Source organism: Temnothorax curvispinosus, unplaced genomic scaffold (genome assembly GCF_003070985.1).
Source record: "Temnothorax curvispinosus isolate PA1 unplaced genomic scaffold, ASM307098v1 QBEX01002587.1, whole genome shotgun sequence".
Classification (NCBI taxonomy): domain Eukaryota; kingdom Metazoa; phylum Arthropoda; class Insecta; order Hymenoptera; family Formicidae; genus Temnothorax; species Temnothorax curvispinosus.
The window spans coordinates 143,489-170,823 of record NW_020212367.1 but is presented as its reverse complement, the minus strand read 5'-3'; the positions used below and the strand labels follow the sequence as shown (position 1 = coordinate 170,823).

At 38.3% G+C, this 27,335-nt stretch overlaps 1 protein-coding gene across 1 annotated transcript in view; it reads left to right on the top strand.

Moving 5' to 3' along the window:
- The window catches only part of LOC112451810 (laminin subunit alpha-1), a 143,632-nt gene that overhangs the window by 14,818 nt on the left and 101,479 nt on the right, over positions 1-27,335 (top strand). Inside the window, exon 2 of the mRNA XM_025011694.1 lies at positions 12,664-12,971. Within this exon, the coding sequence (XP_024867462.1) occupies positions 12,664-12,971 (308 nt within the window). The remainder of the gene's footprint in view (positions 1-12,663; positions 12,972-27,335) is intronic.

Sequence of the window (27,335 nt, the reverse complement as noted above, 5' to 3'; positions counted from 1 at the left end):
GAGATTTTATCGTATATCGCACACTATTTCGTAATTCTTTTATACTCAACGTTGGGAGAAAACTTTGAAAGCAGTTTTTAATTGAACAAGAATTATATTCATGACCAAGATTGCACTTTGCATATTGTCTCTCCTGATTAGAAACAGTAATTTATCGATGAAATTGAGCTTCTTGATGTGGCCTCTTTATGTCACGCCAATAAGATCGATTTACGGTATCCACGAAATAAATCGTATATATTTTCACAAGAGTTTTCGTTGAAGTCGTTGAAATGCCTCGCTAGTTTTCGTGGAAGATACACACAAATCCGTTACCGCGTAACAATTAAACGAGTGCATCAGTATAATTAATCGCAAGCATTATTACTGTGAAAATTAATGAGAATGGGAACAATGTAAGAAGTGACGGGCAATATAAAAGTTTATGTAAATATAATTGACAACGTATATGCAGAAATAAGAAGAGATAACGAAGCTCGTAAAATCTACTATTAATTATAAATTTAATCGGAGAATTGTATTCGCTGAAAACATGAAAATACCACGTTCTATTAACGAAACAAGATTAAGAAGCTATCCAGCCCTTTGTAACTTTTTAATATCTGTAGCAAAAAAATTATTTTTAAAAGCAAAAAATACCAAATAATTAGCAAATTAATTCCATATACAATTTTTTATGATAATTTGGCTTGTTAGATAGCTTAATACACCTAAATTAATTTTCCAATTAACATTCTATATTTATTCAACACATATTTTGTAAAGCGTGGTTGATGAGTCGTAAAATATCTCGTTGATAAACGACGTTTCGACGCATATTTTTCCGATAACAGTTGATTCCGGATGAAATTTATCTGACGCTTTAACTCATAAACCTGTTTGTTCCATGCTAACCACTATATTGAACATAAATATGATATATCGACTTCACGTCGTAAGTTACATTTCAAAAATAAATCTCTTAACGTGCACGACACAAGATTATTATAAATATAAAACAATGTTTGTTTTTGTTCTGATTTTATAATTAATTTTTATGAGACAATAAATAATAAAAATGCATTTAAAGATATTATTTACAGATGTCAAATATTGTGCCTGAGATAATACTCGTAGGGGGAATTATAATAGAAATAATTCCGCAAAGTCATTCAGCGAACCTGAGTTAATACTGCGAATACTCACATATATTTAGACATATCATTCATACATGATAATGCATACATTTTTATAAGATGATAGTATGATAAATATTTGAGAAGAAATGGAAACAAGATAAAACCTAATTTATAAAAATAATGAAGAAATAGGAGTAAAATCCATATATATATATTTAATATAGATGAAGCAGAATAGCTAAAGCTCATGGTTTATTTAGATTCTTTAATTTAAATAAAAATTTTACTGTATTTCCTTATCACGATTAATCATAAGCGTTAACTCATATAACATTTGACAATTAAATCGTGTAACATTTGACTTTTGTCATTATGTAGTTTCGTAAATCTTGTTACCGGAAAAAAGAATATAAGAAAAGATAAACGTTAAGTAACCCAACTAATAAAAGTTAATTGATATTAATGGGATAGAATGAAACAGGTGTTGACCTTTTTTGCCGTTGAATCATCTAATCGCGGCGGTTTCATTGTACGAAATCGCAGTAAATTGCCGTACGGCGAGATTTATGTCGCTTAGAAAGTCAGCGGCGTACTTTTCACGGTGAATCGACATTTTCGCCGCCATATAAATCACCCTTGCGAACATCTCGCTTTAGAAAGCGGTAATCACTTGACTTTTCGATAGCGGGTTAAAAAATTTCTTTTTTTACGTGGTCAAACTCGTATTCGCTGAAACATGCGCGTTAAGCGCTTTGCGCAACTTTCTTTGCGCATTAAAAAAATTAATATTTTGCAATGTAACTATTTGGTTACTGTGAAACTAAATTCATTATTAATTATGAAAACAAATTTTACTAATTTTTTATCAGCGTACTTAATAACGATTCAAATAATTGCAACATTAGCCAATTATTTTTTCCATTCGGATTAGAGGTATTAATTTATAGACATTTATTTATTAATACAGTTAACTCCGATGCGGCACGCCGCACCGTGACGAAAGTCGTCGACGCGGAAGCGATCGGGCGGGAAAATGCGCAGTCGACGGCGAGTTTAATTCAACGATTTGCAACGTGTCTTCCCCGCGTGCGCTTTATACACTTTGTTGTAAAGACGTCAGCGAGCTGACAGCGCACCAGACACTTGAAAGGGACGAGCCAGTCACGCTCGCAGATCAGATCCTTTGTCGGTGGTGCAATTAAGATAAGGACTCGCAGGAGAGGAGAGAACGTTTCCTGTCACAGGGCGGCGATGTCGCCTCGCACCGAGAAAGCGGCAGGCTCTTCGAAAGAAGTCAGCGCTTCCACGAAAGGGGTTGATTGGCCGAAGCGCTGTTCAATTTGCATAGCTATCATTCTAAATTGCGGTCTGGGAGGTCCGAATGCGGTTATTGCCAGCGTAAAACCTCGAGCGAAATGATTCAGCGCAATAATATAGGAGTCATCCGAGCATTCGCGAAGAGTTCCGGAATCGGCAAAGTCGTGGGATCTATATTTACAGAGGAAAATTTTCCACGAGGCACATAATTTTTCGCGGAGCATTAAATTAATTACTATTATAAAATCATGAGTACAAAATATTGTAGAGTGATGTAGAGAATAAATTATTTATTTGAAATATGAAAAATCTACATTTTTTTAGCTGTTGTTTGAATTTTCAAAAAATTGTAACGTCAAGTTTTAGTTTGCAAATTATCTTAAGCATTAAAGTTTAACAGATTTCTATAGTGAACAGCATTAAATTAAAATGCACTTAACTAAAATGGATTGTCATAAATTGAGTTAATCCCACTCTATGTGCGCGTGATGCATCTCGTTTAGATTTCGTTATGTCTCGCGGTAGTTATCAATAAACCATTAGCGTGTCGCAGAGGAGATTGAATTAAAAGGCTCGTTGGTCAGAGTGACGGGATGATTAATAATCGGTACATGAACGAATATCGTGTGGGCAGCGCTGTCACGATTCGACCGATTGAAGGAGAATGCGTTCGTCCGAGTAGAACGTAATGTAAGTCGGCCACCGTCGTGGGCAGTATGACCATTAATTTGTTGCTACATACGTTTACGGACATGAGATCGAAACCCGCTTGATCCAATGATCTGATAGACTAGATTTAACACGTATTGCTTGCTCATGTTAGTTATCCCCATGATTAACAAAATGTAATCGAGAATAAGCGCAATTAATAAATGTTTATGGGTATCGTTTTTTCGCGCAATTACGTTGAAATTAAATATTCTACAGTTAAATATTCTACTTAAAAAAAAAAACTTATAATTTCGTGACTTACGATTTAATGCTATTTTAAATTTTGTATTATTAATCTTCTATATATTTTTATTACGAAGTAGATTATTAGGATAATAGTAAAAGTAACCTCGGTTCTTTCGTAAGATTGTTTCTGGAACTTTGGCTACGATATATTTAAGGTATCTCATACTTTACAGCCATATACGCTATTACATACTTGTTAATCTCGCGTTACACCGAAAAAACCACGATTTACAAGCTGTAGGGAAACTACTTATATATAATGTATCAAAAATATGGCTCTTCCTAAGTAGCGTGCGGTGTTTAGATTTCGGTGGAGAGACTCGCACGTCACAGATTATCGCCTCGCTATAACTCTCGTGTGGAAAAAGTTCCGAGCTCTCGGTCGGCTTATCGGTCTGAGAACCACTTGTTATACTAGGAGAGCGAGGCTCGTAAGTTCTCTCGACACCATTGATTGTAAGCTTCATTGTTGAGCACGCGTGCACACATGGACATACTTCATGATTGTCGCGCAATGAACGCGCACTCGAATATCTCAGAAAGGCAATTACCGCGAATTACGTTTTTATTCTGCCCCTTTTCCCATATCTTACTCCGTCTGCTCCTCCGTATTTCTTTCTCTGTACTTATTTTCGCCGTATTGCTTAATGGGACATCAGTATACCGTTATTGTGTAATTTTTCAAAAGCTAATATGGCCCTGCTTTCCGCATAACTTCAACGTTGATTGAGTATTTGTAATCTCGCGAAAGCGCATATAATCGAATAGATAGCAGGTACATTGTTTAATATGATAGAATAATTTATAATTTGATTGATAGTTAATTTATAATTTGATAAATTTTTGATATTTTTCTTGCAATGTTAAAATTATTTAATGTAGTCACGTCTTTTACAAGCAATTGCTATTAACAGTAGTGTCAAAATGCTAGTTCCACAAATATTAGCACACCATTTCAAACACCATTGTTATTAATTGCGGGATATTGTATCCATTTGTAAATACACCGCATTGTCAAGTGCGTACATAATGAGAGAAGGATAGGGAAACGATTAATCGCAGGGCGACTCACAATCACCATTGTTATCATCGGTAGGGATACTTTACGCGAGACGGTCACACTGTTTCGAGTTAATTATCGAACGTGGCGGCCACGTGGTTGCACGCCGTCCGCCACTCAGACATTTAAATTGCACGCGCCACGAAAGCAACTCGCGCGGCCGGTCGTTCGCGGGACGCTGCATTTGCCGTATCCGCAATTGCAATCCGTTTTGACGTTTACCGCACCAGGTGCACCGGACGTGTGTAAACAAAGAATTGTTACCGTGTGTACGCTCGCTTATTACAGTAGTCGCTACTTGCATCCTCTCATTGTACTATTTGCATTCTTTCTTGTATTCGTAATCGTTCTGTGAGGGAGAGAGAGAGAGAGAGAGAGAGAGAGAGAGAGAGAGAGAACGAGGAGTTTGTAAAGAGTACTTGTACACGACATGAATTTAGCGTTGCATAGCGTTGCTCTGAATCTAGCTACGAACATACAAATGCATTTTTGAATAGATTCATTTGGTATAATATGATAAGTATATTCATATTTTTATACGTTTATTTAAAAATTTGTATATTATACTTTATGTAGTTTATGTTCTAGATATACAAAAATTTCAAGTCGCGTAAATCAGGAAGCTAAAAAATTTAAAATTACGCGATTCGGATTTTTAAAACTTGATCATTCAGAATGAGGATTATAATTTTACTAATCAAAATATGACGTAGCAATTATAGTGAGTTCAACGCACGTTGAGACAGATCAGATCGCGTTTAATTGCGGCGAGTTCACCGCCGAGTGGCAAACGCCGTTTCTGTTAATCTCTCTCTTATCCCTACGTCGTATCGCATCGAATTCTTGACTGGCGCGTTCGAGTACCGTGACCATTAATATTACACCTCGTTAATCCCACCGAGAGCGAGTCTGATTAATCGATTGAGCCGCATGGCGATCGGCAGGCATCAATTATGGCTACACCGACAGGTTTTCGTTTTTGGCCTGATATTCGCCGCGGGATGCCACTTATACGAATAGCCGGATCGATAATCGATTTCTCGCGGCGTTTAAACGCACCTGTAATTCCGGGCATCCGTGTAAATCAAGTGAAAATGCGATATATCGAAATATATCACGAGTTACGAACGTGATTCTTCGACGCTTATTAATGGCAGCGATGATAGGCTCGAGGATCACAGAGACGCAACGCTCGTTAAAGTCTGGTTTAATAAATTAATTTTACAGTCGACATCTTTGAGATTTTAAAAGCAAATAAACTTTAACAGAGGAATGATATTCTTCTCTCATATTAATAATTTTTGTCAAGTTTAAGATTGATTATATTATAGTTAATTATTTCTTATTGACATTTAATTGAATCGTATAATTTTTCCGACTATTAAATTGAAACAGTAAAATTAAAAATTTACGAACGTAAAAATCGTTAGTTTTATAAATATAAAAAGACTTCTAATGCTGTTGAAATTTCTCAGATTAAAGAATACGAGTTGTCTACAATGCAGTAGCTTTAAATTTATTACTAAGTGGTAGCACAAGTAGTCAGATGTATGAAATAGCTTATAAATGCAGCGAGCTCGTAATCAGCATTAAGAAATGTCGGAATGTCTTTTACCGCGTACAGACGTACTTCAGTTCAATGACGGTATACAGCTCTAGCTTATACTTCATATGAAGAAAATTGACTTTGACAGGCTGAAGTGGCGGTCGCGAGCACTTCTTTTCACTGTCTCAATAGGGTGTCTACAAAAATACACCGACCGTCTGGAAAGCATACGGTGCTTCTTCTTTGCTTAGTCTCGCGGTTGCCAAAGAAGATCCGAGAATGAAAAGTGGTGGAAATCCCGGAATTCATCACAATCGCACAATGGCGCGCGTGCTGTATCCGAAACCGAATCTCAGAATTACAAGAGGGGTCCTTTAAGAATCTATTCTAGCCACAATTTTTGGGGTCGTACTTTTCGAGATTGTAGAGTGCTAGGGGTTTTCCTTCCTCAGAAAATTCTCACCTCTTGGCATGCCCGAACACATAAATTGACATTAGACCCATTGAAGAAAGAACAGTTAAAGTAGCATTCCTGAAACTTGGACGCTCACGACTACCGCTTTCTCACTTTCCACCGATCAGCTAACAGACGCGCTCGTTCGAACCGCGTTTTACACCGCCCGATATGTTAATGGAGATGTAAAGCGACACGTTCTCCTCACAGATACGACACGCTCGATAATTTATTATAATTATTGTTGAGCATCCGGATTCTTCGCCACGTCAAGTGCTAACTCATTGCACGTGTCGCCAACGGGACCGCCGTGATTTCCATTCATGTTTCATGCGTACATACACTTGACGTGTTGCGTCGATCTTTAAAAGCGAGTGGGCTTTACGACGACGAATGACGCAACAATAAACTGTGGGCCCGCCGCGATTCCATTCCTGAGCCAATATTTCATTACGGATACCCGTTCCGATACCAGTATCCATTACTTGATTTGTAGCCCGCTGGCGAAACGAGTATATGCTACCTCGCACTATTTCATCGTTGTTACCGTCAATGATAGCGCGATTTACTGCGCACGTATCTTAATGACTGCGAAAATGTATAATGTTGGTTCGCGCATGCACATTTCCTTAATATTAATATAAATTATAAAATAATAAATAGGAAAAATTTATTTAGGTATACCTAAAAATAACGAACAGTTATATTTGTGCAATTTAATTAAATAAAATCAATGTACCTATTATTTGTTGAAAACATGTATGATATTCCATCATTAATACTTGTCAATTAATTCAATATTATATAGAACAGAATGTATTATCGCTAGTAATTTTACTTTTTCAGTCTCATTATAATAATTTATTTGCCTTTGAGTTTGAATCACTGAAATAATCCATGATTAATTACTATAATCCTAAAAAATTTTTTGAAAGCCGTTTCAGGAGCTCAAGTTACTTAATCTTACGTCACCATGCAAGAGACTTGAATCAAGTCAGTGGCTCGCTTGGTGGGTACATACATATTTTTCTTTTCTTTCACAAGAGGATGCGATCCTTGAAACACGGGTGAAACAAGCCGTAGCTGGCTGAACTATTAGTCATAAGGACCACCAAGCGCGTTCCTGGCACGGCCCAGTTGCATGTGAACCAAACCACATCAGGATATTTTGTAAATACGTTATCGTGAACACGAGAGGAAATGGAACTCTTAAGTGCGGCCCCTCGAGTTCTTCGAGAGGACACGCTGCACCTATTACCGGAACAAAAAATTCTTCCTGACGAAGAATGGGTTAAGCGAGTCTCATTTGATTTTCAAGAGGAAGGAGCTGCTTTTTGCAGAACACAATGAGCTTGTAACGCGTGTAACGAACCGTAACAAATGACCGTATGTCGTCATTGTTTTTCGGTATAAATCTGCGCTCTCTATTCGTATACGATTAGACTTTTCGATGAGTCATATATGTACCGTTCGGAAGATTAATTCCTGTTAGAGAAAGCACACAATGAATAACTGAAAACTTTCCATTATAAATTTTGTCAAAGTTTAGATATAATATTGGTTACATCGTAAAAATAAGTTTAAAATTTATTTTGTCTTCTTCTCGGTCTTCTTCTATTTAGTTTCCGTTTATAGATTCAAATAAGCTTTTTGATCTTTTCTTGTCCCGGGATAATATCGTCTTAGGATAATCGATTTGGTCGTTGACAAATCGTAAAGACGCTGAGCAGGCAGGGTTACGACGACATGATCCTAATAATAACGGCAACTCTTCGGTGGTAATTACCAGAAGTCTTTACCGCGACGACGCGAACTCTATCGAGCGTGCAGCACCGCGGCGCGATGCACCGACACCGCGTCATTCTCCGTACTCGGTATATCTCTTGGCGTTGCTTGCATGCGAATCACGCGAATCACAGTCTCCTCTCTCTCGCATGACGTTGCGTAGGTTTACTACACACGCACGTGGACACGTGCGTCGTGCCACGCCGCGCGCCGGCCGGCCGGCCGGCGGGCGGAAAGACGGAACAGGGGTTATTTCTGTCGTCATCAGTCACTCGTAGCAGGTTTAAGTCGCTTCACGGCAGTACGAGAGAGGCAGAGGAAGAGAGGCGCACGAAGCAGGAGAGAAGACTCCGATTTCGTGCGCAGACATGACACAATGCCGTATAGTCTCTGCTCCTTTTCTGGAATCGCCGTGCACGTGATCCTCCCCCTTGCCATGTTGCGACTATTATAAGAAGAGAATATGTACATATGAGAAAGTGGAGTATATAGTTGGACACGAGAGAAGAGAAAGCGCGATGCACTCTAAATGTAGAGCGTGCTCGTCTAAGCACGGAAGCCGGTAACAAGACACATCTTTTAAATTTGAATATATATTTTCTTAGTAAACATATTTAAGTAGATGACTAATTATAGAATTCGGAGTAATTGATTTTGACGTAGTAAATTCTAAAAAATGGGACTGAAGCAAACACTAAATATAAGCTCTTAATTAACAGCGTTTAAAATAAATGCAATGGATTTAATCTTATAATATTTTATATTTTATTGAAAATAGTATTTTCTAACATTTTTTTATACATATATCTATGTTATTGTGCTGCAATTTTAGGTTTTTATTTTAATTTTTTATTTCCCTTCGCACATTTGTGATTATCTCTATAATGCCACGGTAAATAATCATTGTATTTCATTATTGCGTTTCGCTTGAGCTGCATAATTTGATCGTGGGACGTGTGTCTTGAAACATTGGCGGACAGGCCAATTCATGAACGGAAGGATACATCGCTCACGACAAAATGACTGTGTAGTAAATGTTCTCGAACCAAGCCTCTGCCAATTTCCTGATCACTCGCGTCTCCAATCCCGTGTGTCAACGCGAACCACGCCCGCGTTCAATGTTTCACGCGTTTGCTGTGCGTTGGAAATGTATGGAGCGCTTTCAGCGTGTCGAACGCGTCTCTTTGGAATTCGCAGAGCGATCGTTACGGTAGTAGTTGCAAGGTGCAATGGGGGGTGCAATCGGTGAGGCAGGGAGAGGCGATCGTGATTCACGATAATCGATGGATGCTTCAAGGACGGGAAGGATAGTGCGTTACCTAGAACTCGATCGTTTGGATTTAAATCGTTCCTTGAATTTCCATAAGAATGTGGAATGAAGATGGAATGTAAAGTTGCGAGTATATACGAAAGCTTTTCTTTAATACAAATTTGTCATGTTTAAAATATGAAGGCACTGATGATATTTTTCTGATGTGATCCAATTTCACTGATGTGGTCTAATAGCTGTACAGATATTTTTTCTCTCTTTTGGTACATCAAACAGTACATATTTATTTTATACGTATAATTTAAAACGTAGAGTATCTTTCGAAGAATTTTGTTTTTTGACAATATTTGACAAAATGTCATAAAATGTGTTGACTCATTTATTTGGAAGTGAAATGAATGTTCGCACATTATTAGGTACCTTTAATGAGAGATGTCATTATTGTCGCTTTCGGATTCAAACAATATAGTCTAGTCACGAGAGGAATAGGAGCGGTTCGTCGGCAGACTACTGCAGCCCGACACGCGCACAATGCGCGTCCGCTCGTTCTCCGACGAACGCCCAGTTGCTTTCTTTCCACGCGCGCATAATGCGCGCAGTTTGGTGCAAGCAGCACGTCCGGGAGATTTCTGCCACGTTGTTCTTGAAATAGGGAGCTATACGTGAGTGCGCATGGGGGCTTAGTGGGACTCGTACAGATTCGTCACCGGACCCAGAACAGCGAGCGAAAGGCTTCGCCTTTTACGTGGCGGGCATTTGTTTTGTTAGGGATTTTCTGGTATGATGAACGAGATGACTTCGCGTGGGATGCTTTCTGCGTACTATGTGCGCATGTCGCTTTTGTGTACAAAGAGTATACTGATTAATTTTGAGAATAATCTCAAACTTAATGCGAGGTTACAAAAAAAGTTTATTTTAAAATTTAAATTTAAGTCTTTTAGCAAATTATCACAAGCTTTTAAATTTTCTTGCTTTACAAGTAGTACATAATTTACATAAGTACATAAATATGTTAGAGACTCATCTATCTTTCTCATGCATTAATATTGCAAAACGTGTATTCAAAAAAGCGAGTTAATCGAGAATATGGCAAAAGGCTCGTTAGCGACGTGAAATATTGCAATGCGATTATAATCTGATTAGCACGTTTTACGTAGCGCTTGGAAAGCGTCGTTAACGATCTTTCCCTCGCTATATCGGCTGTGTAAGCTTTAACCTGGGCTGTTATTAAATATTGTTTAAATGAGTGATACCGAAGGATCATTATTTACCGCCATGCGGTCTTACGTGGCGGCGTGTAATCCGCACGCAGTGAACATTAATCAAGTGTGATGGATCGTGAGTCGTATACGTACACCCGCAACATATAATACTGACTAATAACAGCGATTTTTGGCAGGATACAACGCATAATTCTCAACATATATCTAAAATCTGAGATCAAAATCAAGATCTCACTCGCAATACAAAAGAATTCTCGATATTTATTTTATTTAAAGGTTCAAGAAAATCATGATATCAAATCACGAGATGGCATGTATTAGCGTCGACATTTTCTAGCGTAAATAATAACGAGCCTAGGATTAGAGATAATTTACGTATATGTCATCAATCCAAAGGCGAATAAAAACGTCCGACGAGTTATTAAAGTTCTGTCAACCGCTAATCAATTCTCAAGTCGTGTCGGAAAAAGAAAACCCGACCGATTGCTTCTGCCGTTGCAATTTCCACGATGCGAACGATGATCAATTCATTATCACCGGCAAAGTGTCTTTTATCTCTTGCGCGCTGTTCTCTCTTTCTCTCTCTCTTTCTCCCGGGGATAGGCTCGTCACGTTTCTTCACGTGTCGCACGATGTACATACACGCGGGTAACCCGTTCAGGTGTCGCCGCCGGAGAACCGACGCGACGACGAACCTGTTCGCTACATCTTCGCGCTGCATCTCCACGCTGCTCCGCAACTGGTTTCGCGTTGCGCTCTGTCAAAACCTGTTGATGGATACGTTGCCTAGCAGAAAATGACGGGATCGGGACACGTCGCTTCGATTATACGTTTCTTTTTTCTTTTACTCTTTCTTCTTTTCATCCTCCGCTCACGCGGCTTTTCCAATCGGAGATGTTGCGTCGATCGACGTCGCCCGTACACGAAAAATATCGACTTTTTTGGTGTATTGTAATTACAACTGACATTCGTCCGAATGTAATTACATGCGCGTGTTATAGTATGTTGTAATTGACGTCTTTGATCGAACGGAGCTTGCACATATTCCGGATATCGCATGCGGCGGATATGTGAGAAGCGTTTCTTATAAAATTAATTATAACTATTAGAAGTTTATGACACACGTAAAATTGTAATCTATTAAGCAGGATGTATTTTTAATCAAGATAAAATGTTCTCTTGCAATTTTTTATTTAGTTAACATTTTAGAAATTTTGAAAATTATTGTTACAATTTTTCTCCAAAAAAGAAATGGAATAAACGGAATATTTATTATTTATATTATAAATTACAAGTGATATAACTATCTATTTAAAAATTATGAACAGCGAGTATAATGAATTTTTATTGATTACAAATTTATAGACTATCTAATATAAATCTCAAAGAAAGACTTTTAGAAGACGAATTTAAAATTAGCTTTTCCTTGATGTATTTTTCGCATCAAACGAATTTACGAGACGTTAATGTACACCTCCGACCTCACAGGCAGACGCTTGTGGAATAAACATAGCTAAGGCACTGAGATTCACGATGATTTATCAACGCTGTGTATCAACGCTCTGTATCAGTGTACCGATTCATCAATAAAAGATACCAGTAGTCTCGTAAAACATAACTAAAAGAGAATTAACGAAGTTTTAACGACGTGCGGCTCTATTTCGGAATCTTGACAGTAGTTTAGATGATAACAGACTCAACAGGACCTTTAGAAAGACCACGTTGCTTTAGTTTTATATTGGCAATTAATTATGATGACAGTTATAACACTGTGTTAAAAAGTCATAATATATGATACAAACTTATAGTGTAAAATAAAAAATATTATGACATTTAAAATATCAAAATATTTAATAGTTATGTCTCTTATTATGTATCGCATAATTTTTCTTTTGTATTTTAAACTAACGAGCATTTTCCGTTTTATTTTCAGCTCAGAGAGGTCCATACAGCCTGAGTAAGAGCTCGAAAACTAGCGGTCTCTTTCCGTCCACGTTCAATGTCGCCGCGAAAGCGGACATTTACGTAAACGCAACTTGCGGTGAGGAGGGCCCAGAGACATTTTGCAAGCCCTCAGAATCGTCGAGATGCGCCGTCTGCGACGCCAGGAGTCCGGATCCTGGCAAGAGGCACAACATCAGCAACATCCTCGACTCGAGTCCCGGTAAATGGTGGCAAAGCCCTACGTTAGCCAGAGGCGACCATTACGAATACATAACAATCCTCTTGGACCTGAAACAGGTAGGTGTTTAAGCGATAGGTGTGTGAATATAGGCCGGAAAAGAGAAATTTTATACAAATTGTTTTATCACAAAGATTATATATAATAATATACTCAACATAATTCTTGCGGTTTTAATGAATTTAAAGGGATAAGTGAAATAATTTTAAGTAAATAATTTTTGAAGCACCGTTTTGCGATGCTTTATATTCACATCTGATTTTGCTTTTACGTCGTTTTCTGCGTCTATCTCTTTTTTCCCATGGCGCATTATATCGCATTAAAGGTCCTTTTGTCCTCGTCCTCCGAAAAATCGTAAAACGACTTTTGTCCTCTCGTTAGATACTCGTTTCTTGTACTATGCTCTTTGGTGTCGATTTATATCGTTTGCCGACAATGGTGAGATGGACGGAGAAAGAGATAGATACAAGAAACGAGAGAATCGAAACCGATTGTGCGAAGTGAGACAGAGAAAGATATGTATACGGTAAGATGAAGAAGATAGAGAGGCTTTAGAGGATCCCTTTCCGGAAATTTACGTGCCGGCTCGCAGGTATGCCCCATGTAGCTCCTCGTCCTTTAACAAATTGTGAGTGGCGGCTGAGAAAAACGTTTTAACGAGCACGGCAGCCCTTTTTTTTGAGAGACCGTTAGTAATGAGGACGTAGCTCGAAAGTACTTCGAAATGGATCAGAATGAAGTGCCGACGCGACAAGCAAGCAGGGTGAGCTAAACGAGCTTTGACGAGGAGGAATTTTATTCCACGTATAGAAATTCGAAATTACAAAATAAATACCAAAATAAATCATCGTTAATTAAATGCCCTGAAAGTATTATATTTATAAACGTGATTTTTCAAATATAAAATTAAACATTTGCAAATATTACAAAATTTCTTAAGAAGGTAAAAATAAATATTAAGCTCTATAATTATGCTCTTTTATCACCGTCGTATGATAAAAATAAAAACGCAAAAGAAAATTAATTTCGTATAAAGTTGTATTTAAATAATAAAATTAAAAAGTTAATCATTGTTGGATTTTCTGTCAAGTTTGTGTAGTTTTATAATAAGATAATAATATATACAATAGAAAAATTAGTGCGATATATGCATAAATATCTAGATTGTTTGGAACATTTTTCTTTTAAACCTCAGAAATCTTATTGAGTAGTAATTAAATATTGAATGTTTCATTGGCAAACACGTGCGCATGGTTCGCTAATTGGTCCTCCCTCGGGATACGACAGGGTTCTGAGCAAAATTGATACGTTAATACGCCCGTACAACCGGCACCACAATAATGAACACGTTAAGATAGGCGAAATCTCGCTGTGTAATTAAGAGACGCGGAGTTGGTGGGCCGCATTGCAACCTTGGCCCTTAATTGGACGCTGATTGCAAGCCTAATTCTTCCTATCCGTTCGGGATATCTTCCGCATGTGATCGCGTCGTGGGTGTTTATAAAAGCCAATTCTCCCATAATGGTCCGTAACTAAAAAATTTGATTGAACAACGGATTAATAATATATGTGCAACCGAATTCTTATCTCCTATAAATAAAATAAACATTTTTGACGAGAAAAAACGATGAAATCGACTATCAAATAATGTGCTTGTATTCGTAATTTTGCGTCGCGACTAATGTTTGTTATATCAATATTTAATTAATTTATAGAGGAAAATGAACAATAAGAAAGGTATAGCTTTTATATTAAAGGTAACAAAGTTGATTTTTTATTTCACTTTTTTGTAATTGATTATATAATTTGGTAATACACAATAAGAAAGTCAGTTTGTTATGGAATGAAGCATTATAATTAAGATTATTCTGAAAGATAATACACAGTGCTTCTTCGTAACATGAGATTTAGGATCCGCAGCCTGAGGTGTTTCTCTTCGGGTAATAATCCTCTGGTACACTGTACCTTTCGTTGTACTTTTTATGAAGAGAAGATTGGTTGCGATTCATTGCGACATTTTTAAATTACGGTCCGTGAATATCGGGAATGATTATGCTAATCGGCGAATAAGCAGGACGCGGGGGAATATATTTATGGTCCTCGTTAACGTTCATCGCGCGTATTAATTTTACGGCCGTCCGACGCTGCTCATGATTGTTTTTTTAATCGCATGAATCGATGTTAAATCGATACGATACATCGGTGTTGTCGTTATTGCCTTTGTAGTTTTGCAAGACACGACCACCTAAGTCGAAAGAAAGATACTTTTTTATATTTAGTAAAAATTGTGACAATCTAAAAATGACGCTACTTAATCTTTACTTTAATAATTTTGTACTTGTTATTTCTCTAGAATTAAAATAATACACGTAATTTTATTACTAAGCAATTTTTTTAAAATTAGTAAAAATTATTATATATCTAGTAATTAATTTTGTTAGCACTATTTTAAATATTATATCAATAATATTAATCAGTATTTATTAGCTCAAACCATTTTATAGTTTTTATGAAAAAGCAAAGACATAGGTGATAAAAATAATAATGATTTGTCTTTGCATATTAGTAATTGCAATAACTTGAGAAAGAAAAATTTTCCGCAAAGTGTCAATATATAGAAAAGTTAAAACTTATTTCCTGGTTTGCTAAGAAGAAAATTCCCACGCATTGATTGGTGCCGTTAACTCATCTCACGTGTAACTTCTGTTTGCGCTACTGATTGGCACAGCCGAGCATCAGGATCAGCCCCGCCTCCCACGCGAAGGCGTCCGGTGGAATAAATTAATTTGTCTGTGCCGAAAAAGGCCGACTGATGGACAACCTTTATCTCGCCGTACACAGTGAGAGGGCCGAGACCGCGTTGCGCAATAATTAGTAGACGGCTACAAATGATCATCAAACATTGAGAAGAGGAGAGATTGCCGCCGTATAATTCGTGTGCGTCTTTTTCGCCGACATGCTGCCTTTCCTCGCGGCAAAAGAGGTGGAGTAATAGGTGACTGACCGTGATCGTATGAAATTTCATTAGTACTCTTAATGGAATCTTGAAAATGCATTTAATATATTTTGCATGCGATAGAAAACAGAAAATCCATTATGCGGGAAGATATACGATAGTTAACGAAGTATCTTCCATAACAGTCCGAGCGCGATTAATAATTCCTAAAAATTGAATAAAAGAGGAGGAGTTACAATCTCCATCGTTGCAGAAAGTTCATTAGTATTCAAAGCAGTATCGATGAAGAAAATATATTTAATATATTTTACAATGTACAAAAACATAGGGTAAAAGATAAATTACATGGACGCTTGTGATCGCTATAATAAAGCGTTTCCCGTAACAATTTAGACAATTATAAAAATTGATAAAAAGCTCGGAATTGTGTTCCCGATAATAGAATTTCTTGATATTTACAGCAAACTAAAATAATTTTTAATAATATAAAAAATAACGTATAACATCTTGATAATATATTTAGAAAGTTGTATCAGAGTCAGCGTGTTTATGATATATATCGCATGCTATATCAACTCGCGTGGATCACCAAAAAGAGAAATTATCCTGTCGAAGGATCACGGAAGGATCAGACCGCGCGTCAAGCTGCCTCCCTCGAATAGCGTCGGGATGAAACGAGCAAGTTATCGCCCGTCGTAGATCGACGCCACCTCTAACCCTTGCGATGAGGTATCGAACGTGAAAAGGAGCAGCGAATGGTACTCGCGTCGAGCGGGACTGAAGCTCGAATCCTTCATTGTTCACGGATTAACGAGTCGAGTCGCCGTCGTTCCTCGAACGCTTGTTCGGGGTCCTCGAACCTGCGCGCACGCCGACTTCTCCTTTGGCCGGGTGAATGAATCATCTTCCTGGGGCGGGCGGGACTGGAAACGGGGGAGGGGGGAAAGTGAGAGACGGACGAAGTCACGAAAATAATACCTCGTAGGGTGGAAGATCGCTTCTCGTCCGAAGGCGGGCTTGTTCCTTTTTCCTATTCATGGCCCGGACCTTGCGGATAATGTATACATGTGTTACACGACGAGACAGAACCGTGCCGTTTTATCCGGATTTTATGACCGCGCGCGTAACATTGTGCGTTATTGGATCTTAATGAAACGCTTTTGAATTAAGCAACGTATTGGTATTCTGCATAATGTAATCCCAAATTCTTCACATAAAAACGTGGAGAGCAATATAATCATAAACCTTTATCTTTTTCCTCTTCGTCTAAAATTTGTACTACAATTTGATTAATAGGGTAAACTCGGGTATGATGGCCATACGGAAAAGATGGCCCATGGCTGTAATTTCTCCAATAATGGCTAAACAGTGCATTTTTGTAGTCATTCTCAAAAATAATCAATATTTACGTGCGTACACTATTCGAAATAACAATATTGTGAATATTATATCATATTTTTACTTTCGACTGCCTGCAAAGTTTTTCATGTGTCCGCTAAAAGCTGCTATAACATTAAATAAATTATAGTTAAACTGCCGTAATCAACGTTACACACATAATTAAGCTATGTAAATTGTAATTTGACCTATAATTTGTATTTCTATTTTTTACTATTTATTTAAAAATACTATGGTTATCTTTTCTGCTGTGGCCATCTTTTCCTTAAAAGTCAGATAAGATGGCCAATGCATACGTTGTAATACTTTGATAATATAAAATTTATGTTGTGTTTTCTTCTTAATTTCGATAGTTTTACGTACTTTAAGCTTCAGTGAAAGGATATACCAAACACTGTTAAAATATAACAAAAATAAATGTATGTTTATTGCATTTTAAAAAACTATGGCCATCTTACCCGAGCAGTAATATATTGAATTCTTGATATAATTCTCTCTTCGATGGAATTGTTCTATCTCTTCTGAGAGGAAGCCTGCAATAAAATCGCCGAGAGAAACGAAAGATAAAAAGATTAGTGTCTTTATATAGGTATCTATAATGAGAATGCACAAATCACTGTGGATTATGATAGTCTCGATCGAAATCATCGAATATGCTTGAGGTGGTCTTCGGGCGGCTTCGTGCCTTTTGTCGGAACGGCCACCGTTGTGGTACGTCACGAATTTACCTCGTAATTCAATTCCCACGGCCAGTGACGATAATTACAGACCGCGGCGCGCGGCGGCCCTTACGTACAACGGATCCACGGCCAGCCATCTTTTTGCCTTCTGCTCACACCGTTGATCGTCCGCGTTATAGGGTGAGGCGATTAAACCGGGCTCCTTATTCGAGTTGCCAGCCTTAGAGCGATAATCGTATCATCGATCCAGCACGGCCGTCAATTAAAAAATAAATAAATCAAAGCGCGCCATAAGCCGATAACAGATCGTAATCGAAATTATTAATCATATGACACAATTTAGATAATATCGTATATTAAGAAATGCTTTTCTGGTTTTTACACTCAAACGAGATATTATTCTTAAGATAATTATCCAATAATTTATACAAGTATTTTCTGCATAATTAAAATTGAGAACTATTCAAGTCCTTTTTTCTGACGTTCTCTACAATTATCTTCAGTTCAGATCTATATTATTCTCTCGGCAATTTTCAGTTTGGTAACATATGAATACAGATACTGTATGCGATCGATTAAGTGCCGCGCCATACGTAAAGATTGCTCTCTTTTCTTGCTTTCGTGCTTTTTTCTTACTGCTCTCTGTGAAAACAGCTTGCCTGCCGAGTGAATGGCGTGAATTATTATCCAGGACCGTGTTCGAACCGACAGGGACCTGGTTATTAAGATATTTCGGGAGCTCGATGATGATATTGCCCTCAGCCTTATTGAAGATTTCCTTAGCAACCAGGACCGTGGCACACGACGGTATTCGCGCGCTCAAATTGCTTTTCTTTTATTCGCGAGAGACCGGCTGATAATTAAAACGTCATTTTATTTATGACGAGGCGAAAGTTTTACGGGACGTTATCTTTGCGGTTCGCGCAGTAAAAGGATCGCGCGAGGCGAGAAGACACGCACGCGAATCGCACTCGTATCGGAAATTGGCTTTCGTTAAGTCAAGAAGCGGAACGAAATTTAAAGCGACATTTTGTTTATTGCCCCGCGAATCTTACTTTACCGCGATGTTATTGGTGCGGGCCGCTTGGAAAGGTCCGTGGCGAAAGGACTACGAAGCGAAAAGACGCGTACGCACCTTCGCGCTTTTCGAAAGCGAGCTAAACATGAACATAATTCAATTAAATATCGATTTGTTTACTCATAAAAATGTTGCTTATGCGGTCCCGGTTTTGCTAAAATGTTATCTGCGATACACGAACTCACTGTGCTCACGAACTCACGTTTAAAGTTGTCCACGTGGAGAATTTGCATCCCCGTTTACGCTCGTTCGAAAAAGATCGATGGTTGCTCCGTCAAAAGTGTTTGAGTGAGAGAGGAAAATCAACTTTTACGTCCTCACAGGTGTGCGAAATATTTTAAAGCTCCCGACCATGACGCCAGTCGTCGCTGATGGAAACTTATGAGCCAACACTCAAACGCGACGATGGCACGTCGCGCGTCGTGACCGGTCGAGCCGGAACGAAATGTGAGAAAATCGAGGTATAAAAGGAACTGACGATAAATCAATCCGGTCCTATCCTGGCTCTTTGTCCAAAGGTTGAACGAATCGAGAGACTGCAAAATTTTTGCGGAAGATTGTAGCGCGATACTATTTAAATACTAATTTTTTTTCTTCGATCAAGATTATTCTACTCAGAATCGTGATCAAATTATCCGATCGTGTGAAGTGCAATATTATAAAATATTTCCTTGTGGAACTATTGATGATCGAAACGTGATGTAGCGCCATATTTGGAAAAATATTTGTAGTACATCCCGTTATAAAGAGGATCAAGGGTCGTAATTCGCCATCGTGACTCGAAGACGGCGAGAATGGAAAGCGAGAATATCGCGCCGGTGATAAATTGAATGCATTTCTTGCTTCTGCACCTCCGTATCGAAAGCGTGTCAATTACGTGGTGAAATTTAATTACTCGGAATTGAAGCGAGATCTCACGTTCGGGCGAAATATGAGGATCATTTGCATTCACGGATTACTCTCATTCACTGCGCGCTCCTTATGCGCGACACATTCTCTTAATTGGGATCGCGAAATTATCGGGGATCGATTGAGCATATCGGGAGTTCATGATTGGATACAATTATTATCACAACACACAGAGTAAGAGGATGACATTATTAATTTGGAACGTAGGATGCGATTCTTGTAGCTCGAGTTAAAAAATCCGTCAATAATGATTCTACATTTAGATAATGAATTTCTCGGGCCACCCTGACTTATTTAAAGTGATCACTTCCCGTCACGTCGTTACACTCTGACAACTTTACGGCAATTAAGCTTGTACCACATGAGATGCTCGCTTTCGGGTTATTTTTAAGTCGCACAGAGAGACTCCGCGAGGGAGCAAGAGGAAAAACGGATATAGACGGATGCGCTTGAATCATCGCGGTGCACGTGAGAGCCCGCGTGTGTGAATAAAGGTTAACGATCGGAAGCGCGTGGATTTTTCATTCGTTTCACTTCTTTTCCCCGGCGGGCTTCTCTCGGCGAGGGGCTTATATGCTCCTCGCGAGAGCACAACCGCGCGGAAAAGAATAAATGCGCGGTAGGCACTTGACCGTTTATGGAGGCTGGGTTTATGTCGCGCCGCAGGTATACCGGAGCAGGTATTTACCCGTGCACAGATTGTACACGATGCCTGCATACTTTTGGCTCTTCTCCCGGCATCGAGGCGGACGTACGTACAAGTATTCGTGGCTCGGTTCCGAGGGAAGAGGGCACGCAGTAGGGAAAAAAAGAGGCGGCCCCGACCAAGGAGAGGAGCGAGGGCCGCAACTTGAAACTCGGTGGGCTTTCGCCTCGTACCGTACTGTTGATCCGACTGCTCACGAAATCGAATTACCCGGTCCGATTAACCGTCGGTGTTTGTGGAGCGGAGGGATTGCGGCTTCGGCGTGATTCATTGACCCCGATCAATTATCGCTCTTGTTGCGCGCGAGATTTCTTCCTCGTTCATTAAATACTTGAGGCAAATATCTCCTACAAAGTACTTAAAATTTAATTTTTATTTTATGATATCTGACAAATTCGCAAAATTCTAAAGTATTAAAACCGTTTGGATAATTTTATTTTATTTTTTCAATATTATTAATCAATAAAATAGAGTAATATTTTACCTGTTCAGACAGAGAATGTAAAACGGCTCAGAAAACAAAATTTTATATTGTTCTTTATCTTGAAGTAGAAAATTTTATCTAAAATTTTATCTCTGCTTTGATAAATCGCACTTGTTACTGATTTTTCTTTTTACCGAGGAAAAATTCTGGACTTATTACGTGGAAATCATTTAGGGAAACAACCGTACATTTCTAGAGTACCTGATTTTAACCTGCGCCCTGATAACCAAAGCGTTCTCGCAACATGAAGTATTCGGGAACAAAGAATTTATGTAACCTGTTACGAGGGAAGTTTCTTTCTCTCTCTCTCGTCACGACTGACCCCTTTTTTAAAAGAGCCCGGGCAATTCCCTTTGAGAAACCAAATCGAGTCGTAAAATCGATGGCCTTGGACCACCCAGGTCTCCGATAATACGTTTCCCCGAACTTTCTCGAGTAATGAGGCGATTCTACTCGTAACAAGCCTCGGAAGATGTTATGCTCATATTATGCACGTTAGTATATAAGTTAAAATGGCGTTCTCTAACGTCACTCTCACAATCACGTTTTTCTCTTTAACGCGATGGCCCACTTTGCAATTCAATCGAGTCTTAGTATGACGAATCTCGTTTCTGGTCACTTCCTTTGTACTCGCATCATCGTTAATTCTCATGACGAACGGATTTGACGAGCCTACATCTAAATATTACGATATTTTGATTACATTAATTATATTTAAAAAAACATTGCGTATAAACTTTGATGAGACGATATTGGTGAAAGATGAAAGAAGAATCGTGTTTTCATACTAGCTCACGGTCTCGCAGACTAATTTCACTAGCGCACTTGGGATTTCTCGTTAACGCGCGACGAAAGCGGTCTTCGCACTCTTCGCGCGCATATTCGTTGCACGTGCATGAATGTCTTTTGGCAAACGTCGCGGAGCATTGGACCGAACTGAGATCGGATTGGCAAGAGACCAGGACGTGGAATCCTTCGCGGCAGACCGCGCGGTGTCCGCTCGTCGCGTGTCGGTCTTACTCGTTCGGCCAAGTCTGAAGACGAGCACTCGCGAGAATTCTCATCTCGAGAAGTGTAAGAAGTAAATACGTTGTGTAGTCTGATATATAATAAGATCATACAGACTGAAAAAATTATTTGATTAAAGTTAATGAGATAACAGTATATTAAAATTTTTATATGAATTTTATAAAATTTTATATAAATCTGAAGTTAATATGAGATTTAGAGTATTTTTATGGATATACGTAAAAATAATTTGCACAATTGGAAATAACACTTTTACCTTATATGTGTCATATGCACAATTTTTTTTATTTTCTCTTCGCCATTTACAACCTGGCAATATAAGTTGATAGTTTTTAAGTGGCGAATGAAATTGCAGCTGTATTTGTCTGACTGCGATTCAGCGATAAGGCAATGTACGATGAAGTAATACAGATATATACTTGCCCGTCAAATTGCTACTTTGGTATATAACGATATAAATTGCTCCGGCGTAATGTTTCGCGAGGTCGCTGCACCAACTTACATGTCTAAATCCAATTTTGCCGAGCTTCCCTCGCTTGTAAGTTCTCTAACGCGCAATCGAATTTCGCTCTTCGTCAAATGATCGTTTCCCTCGGTGACGTTTCCATAATTCGATTTCGTTCACGCTACTCGACGTAAAAATTCAATTTCCAGACGCAACCGTCCGCGGAAATTATATATTCCCTTACCATGTCAATTTCAATTTAAGATGCCTTGATTATTAGCAAAAATTGATAAATAAAGAAACATGAGAAAATGCCAAAAAGTGGAAGAAGTTTTGTAATTTTTTTCTTGTTTTATAGATCTCATAAAATAAAAATTAACAATTATATTTTATCGGAGAGATGAGCAAAAGTAACGTTGTTAACAGAAAACAAGAGTAATTATAAAAATTATCTTTTATTTTTTAATTTATTTATATATATTTTGTTACATTGTTCGAGCTCTTTAATAATTACAATATACAATTATGGAAATCATATAACGCTTCATATATGTGCTGTACATATCAGATGACATTTGCTGTCTTGGAGAGACATGGAAAATGTCAGTTTGGATACGCAATCGTGTCGAAAAAAAAGCGTGAGATTCCACATGATGTGTTTAGGCCTAAAGGCCTTGGTAATTTTATATCTATAAGAGGAATTTCAGATCGCGGCGAATCTCTCGTCTTGCCGTCACGAGTTCCGTAATCGGATTAAGTCGTCTCGCGTTACTTTAAATCCATCCGCAATTAATACGTCCACCTTCTAGTGTTAGTAACGGGAGACTTCTCCGATAAATCTGCTCGTTTCGTGCATACAGTCCGATGCATCGGACCGAGACGTGGTAGCCAACGACATGACATGTCATCAAAATACGGCCGTCATAAGTAAGCTGCTGCATAGAAAGAGAAGAGAGAGAGAGAGAAAGAGAAGAGAAATGTATGGAATATAAACGCGACTATATTTTATTTATAGTACTCCGTACTTGTGAATCGAGAGAGCGGAAATACGCTCGTTTGATCTTAAACTTTGAGAAATTTCCGCAAGTAGTTGGAATAAATTGTCGCATTATGAATATTAATACGCAATATTAATGTACAAAAAATACTGGAATGAAGACTCATTGCAATCAACGATCTATTTTTACCCTAAATTAAACATTCTCCAGCTTTATTCTTTATTGCGTTGTTAATTTATATTATGATAGGATTATATTTTTAATCAGAAAGTTGTATTATTACGTTATATAAAAATTTTATCTCTTAAAAAGAGTTGAATGGGCTTCTTGAACAAGGTTTCTTGAATGCTTCATTAGCTACCATGTAAGATTATGTCGTAGATAACGCGTAATAACGCCATACAGTGTGAAAATATCCCGAAGCTATAGAATACATTAGTCGGCTTTATTCGCGCCGGCAGTTCGTCAAGTCAATCGAACATCTAATTAATATTTCAAGAAAAGTTTATTTTACACTCGCACAATTTCTCGTCACTGTGTATTATGTTATATTGGCGACCTGGTTCGAGAAAGACATGCTCGATGCCGAGCGGGTATTTAAATGGCAAAAAAATCTTACGTGTCAGACACTCCCCGAATATTTTTACGAACCCGCCGCTTCTAAGAAAGGTAGCAATAAGCGGTTTGATTTAATAACATATCTCGAGCGTATTTTCCACGCAATATTCTCCCGTGGAATAGATGATAACACGTTACGCCGGCTCATTCGTAGCGACATTTAATTGATTCGTTATCGAATTATTTTAAGCGTATCTTGAATGAATAATATCGGGCGCTAGTCGTTTAATTACACATCGCGTGCACAGATTTCTCAAGATCTCTTATCAGTACCATCAAAGTATGTTATTTCACCGCAATGGCTTTTAATAATTCGTCATGCATGGTTATAAAACGTACAAATTAAAACATTACTACTGATAATTACGATATAGCTGTTAAGGAATAAATACTACGATATATAGTAGAATATACTTTGTATTTTACTTTGACTCGTACAAATAATTTATTAACTTAATTAACATATAGAAATGCACATAATAGAGATCTTTCTAAAGTATAGCATATAAATAATGGTTAATAGGTAACATGCTCTCTATAATTATTGCGCTATAAAATTTGATAACATGCAATATGAACATCGCGCATTTTCGCTATATTTTCAATTATCTAAATTAATTTTTTCATTTCTAACAAATTTTATCTGCTAATGCATACTTTTCTAGAATAATTTACTAAAATTTCACCAATTCTCGGATTTCAATTGCACAGATCGGAATGCTCACCACGAATATCTAATTAAAATAGTGTTTGCAACTGCGTTCACGTCATTCTGATCGATCGCGACAACTCGTATTTTGAAGTCTGCTCACGTGGGAGTCGAAAGGCGCCATGCCAGTCTTTCAAGAGAATCGCTTTTGTTCTGTGTTTTACCCTGCTTCTTCACCCTTCGACCATTGTGGGTCGTTCCGTTTGTGTGGGTCGACAATGAAGAAAAACGTTAATACGTGGTGACAAGAAATCGTCTAATAATGCAAGCCTCATAGACAGTTTCTCGCTATTGATTATTTTGATGAAAAATAGATTTTCGTGGGCTTATCGAATAAGAAAAACCATAATTTGCACTTTTATAAATTTATTATCCTAAGCCGAAATATTCTTCATTAAGTCTAAAATATTTTGTGTATCTTTTTGCACATTTAATACGAATTCAGTTCAACACGTAATTTGTTGCAACGTGCTACAAGTGACGAATACTTTCGTTTTCTCATTATCTCCCACTTAACTTGTTGAACAAAACGAGTTACGGATGACGTCGCGTGTGTAAATCATTATTACTCGCGCTTTCGCGAGAAGAGATAGCGAGAGGACTCGGGATTTCTATAACAACAACAGACATTTCTTCGTTGCCCGTCGATCCCGAAGAAAGCCCAGACGAAGCGAGGTACAGATGCTTCGAGCCTTAACGGCTTCGGAAACCGGCCGTCCGGTAAAATTTCTTGCCGGTGCACTCCTCTCTTGGTGCACCCCATTTACGGTCCTGGCGAGATAGCGTGCAATGCCAATTTATTAGTGAGGTGCCCCTTAGCCTCGGTCAAGAAGGGAGTCCCGCGCGTTGGTCGCGCCCATAAAGGGGGATGCTGGAGCACCTTACTTCGTGAGAATCTCCGTAACGACGACCGGCGACTTTTGTTCGCCATGTGAGCAAACATGTTGTGGCAACTCTTTGTTCGTTGCTAGATTTACAACGTGCTTTAATCACCCATAAGTTTCTTTTAACTACACTTCTTGAAGTATGGTCGATTAAACTACCGGTAAATTCACGATTATCGCGGAATTTCACATTTTACTCCTTCGTCACTCGCGTTTTCTTCGCTATTAACGCAATCGATCGCAGATATCCCAAGTCGTTCTTTCGAAATTACACAGCTCGTTTATTATCGCGAATCGCGCAAAGACACGGCCAGCGTGTGTCGCTCATTGTTGCTGGCGAGCGTGAAACTGTAAAACGCGGCTGTAAACGCGCGCGAACGAGAGTGAGCATTACTGGCGGAGGTGTCGCTTCTCCTTCGAGATCCTGTCGCGGATAACAGCTACGAGTCGCGGGAGATCTGTTTACGATACTGGTTCCCTAGTCTCTTTTGCCGCTTCCACACCTTAGCGAATCGTTCGACGCCTCGCGCCTGATGATATCTGCTCTTCTTAGTCCGGGTTAACTGGTTGGTAATTCTACTAAAGCCTTTGTTTGGGAAGTAGTCGAGATTCGAGTGATCGACCGTACGATTATACGTGAAAGCATTTGATCCAACGCGGCAATCTTAGAGAAATGGGTAGTATCGTGTAATTGATAGTCTAAATTAGGAAACATAATTTTTACAGGGTAATAATTAACCAGGGTAATAATTATTCTTTTTCCAAAATTAAATATTAATATTTTAACTACAGAAGAAAGAAAAATATATCTTCTGTCTTCCAATAGAAGATATAAATAACTAGTTATTTTGTCTTTTTTTATTACTCACTAACCTGATACTTAGAGAAGAATAAGCATTACGCAAAATTTATACGTTAATTTATACAAAACATTGTCATGTTTTTGATATGTATTTTTTATGATGTACATACTACTCGTAAAATTAAATTAGTTTATCTGTACTGTAATTTGCAAGCATTATAGTAGCGTGATAAAATTGATATCCGGTTTGACCACCTTCGATCATTTTCGATCGACCTTGATCCATTTTGGATCACAAGTTGCATTGATTCTTTAGGTTATTATCGGCTTTTTTTTATGTATACGCGTCAGCTACAAAGCCATTTCTGTCATCTGATGCTAATACCAGGTGCATCCTTACAAGGCTGTGGATGCGTTTAACGAAAGAAGCTGTCGCTCGTGATCGTGGGAGCCGTCCGTTGCATTTCTCTCGCGCCGTGTCACGTGGCCGGTGCTTCGAGAATTCCCCACGGAGACCACGGAGGCAAAACACAATCCATGTTTCTCGGATACCGAGCGCGAGATCGAGCGCGAATCTCGTACCGACCACTTTTCATTTTCGCGGAAGAAATGACGTCGCTGCTCCTAAAAAAGCGTTGCTAGTGCTCAGTTTTATGGGAAAGGAACACTGCGATTCTAATATTGAATTTAATATTGAATAAAATAGGATGATAACAATAGAAAATCA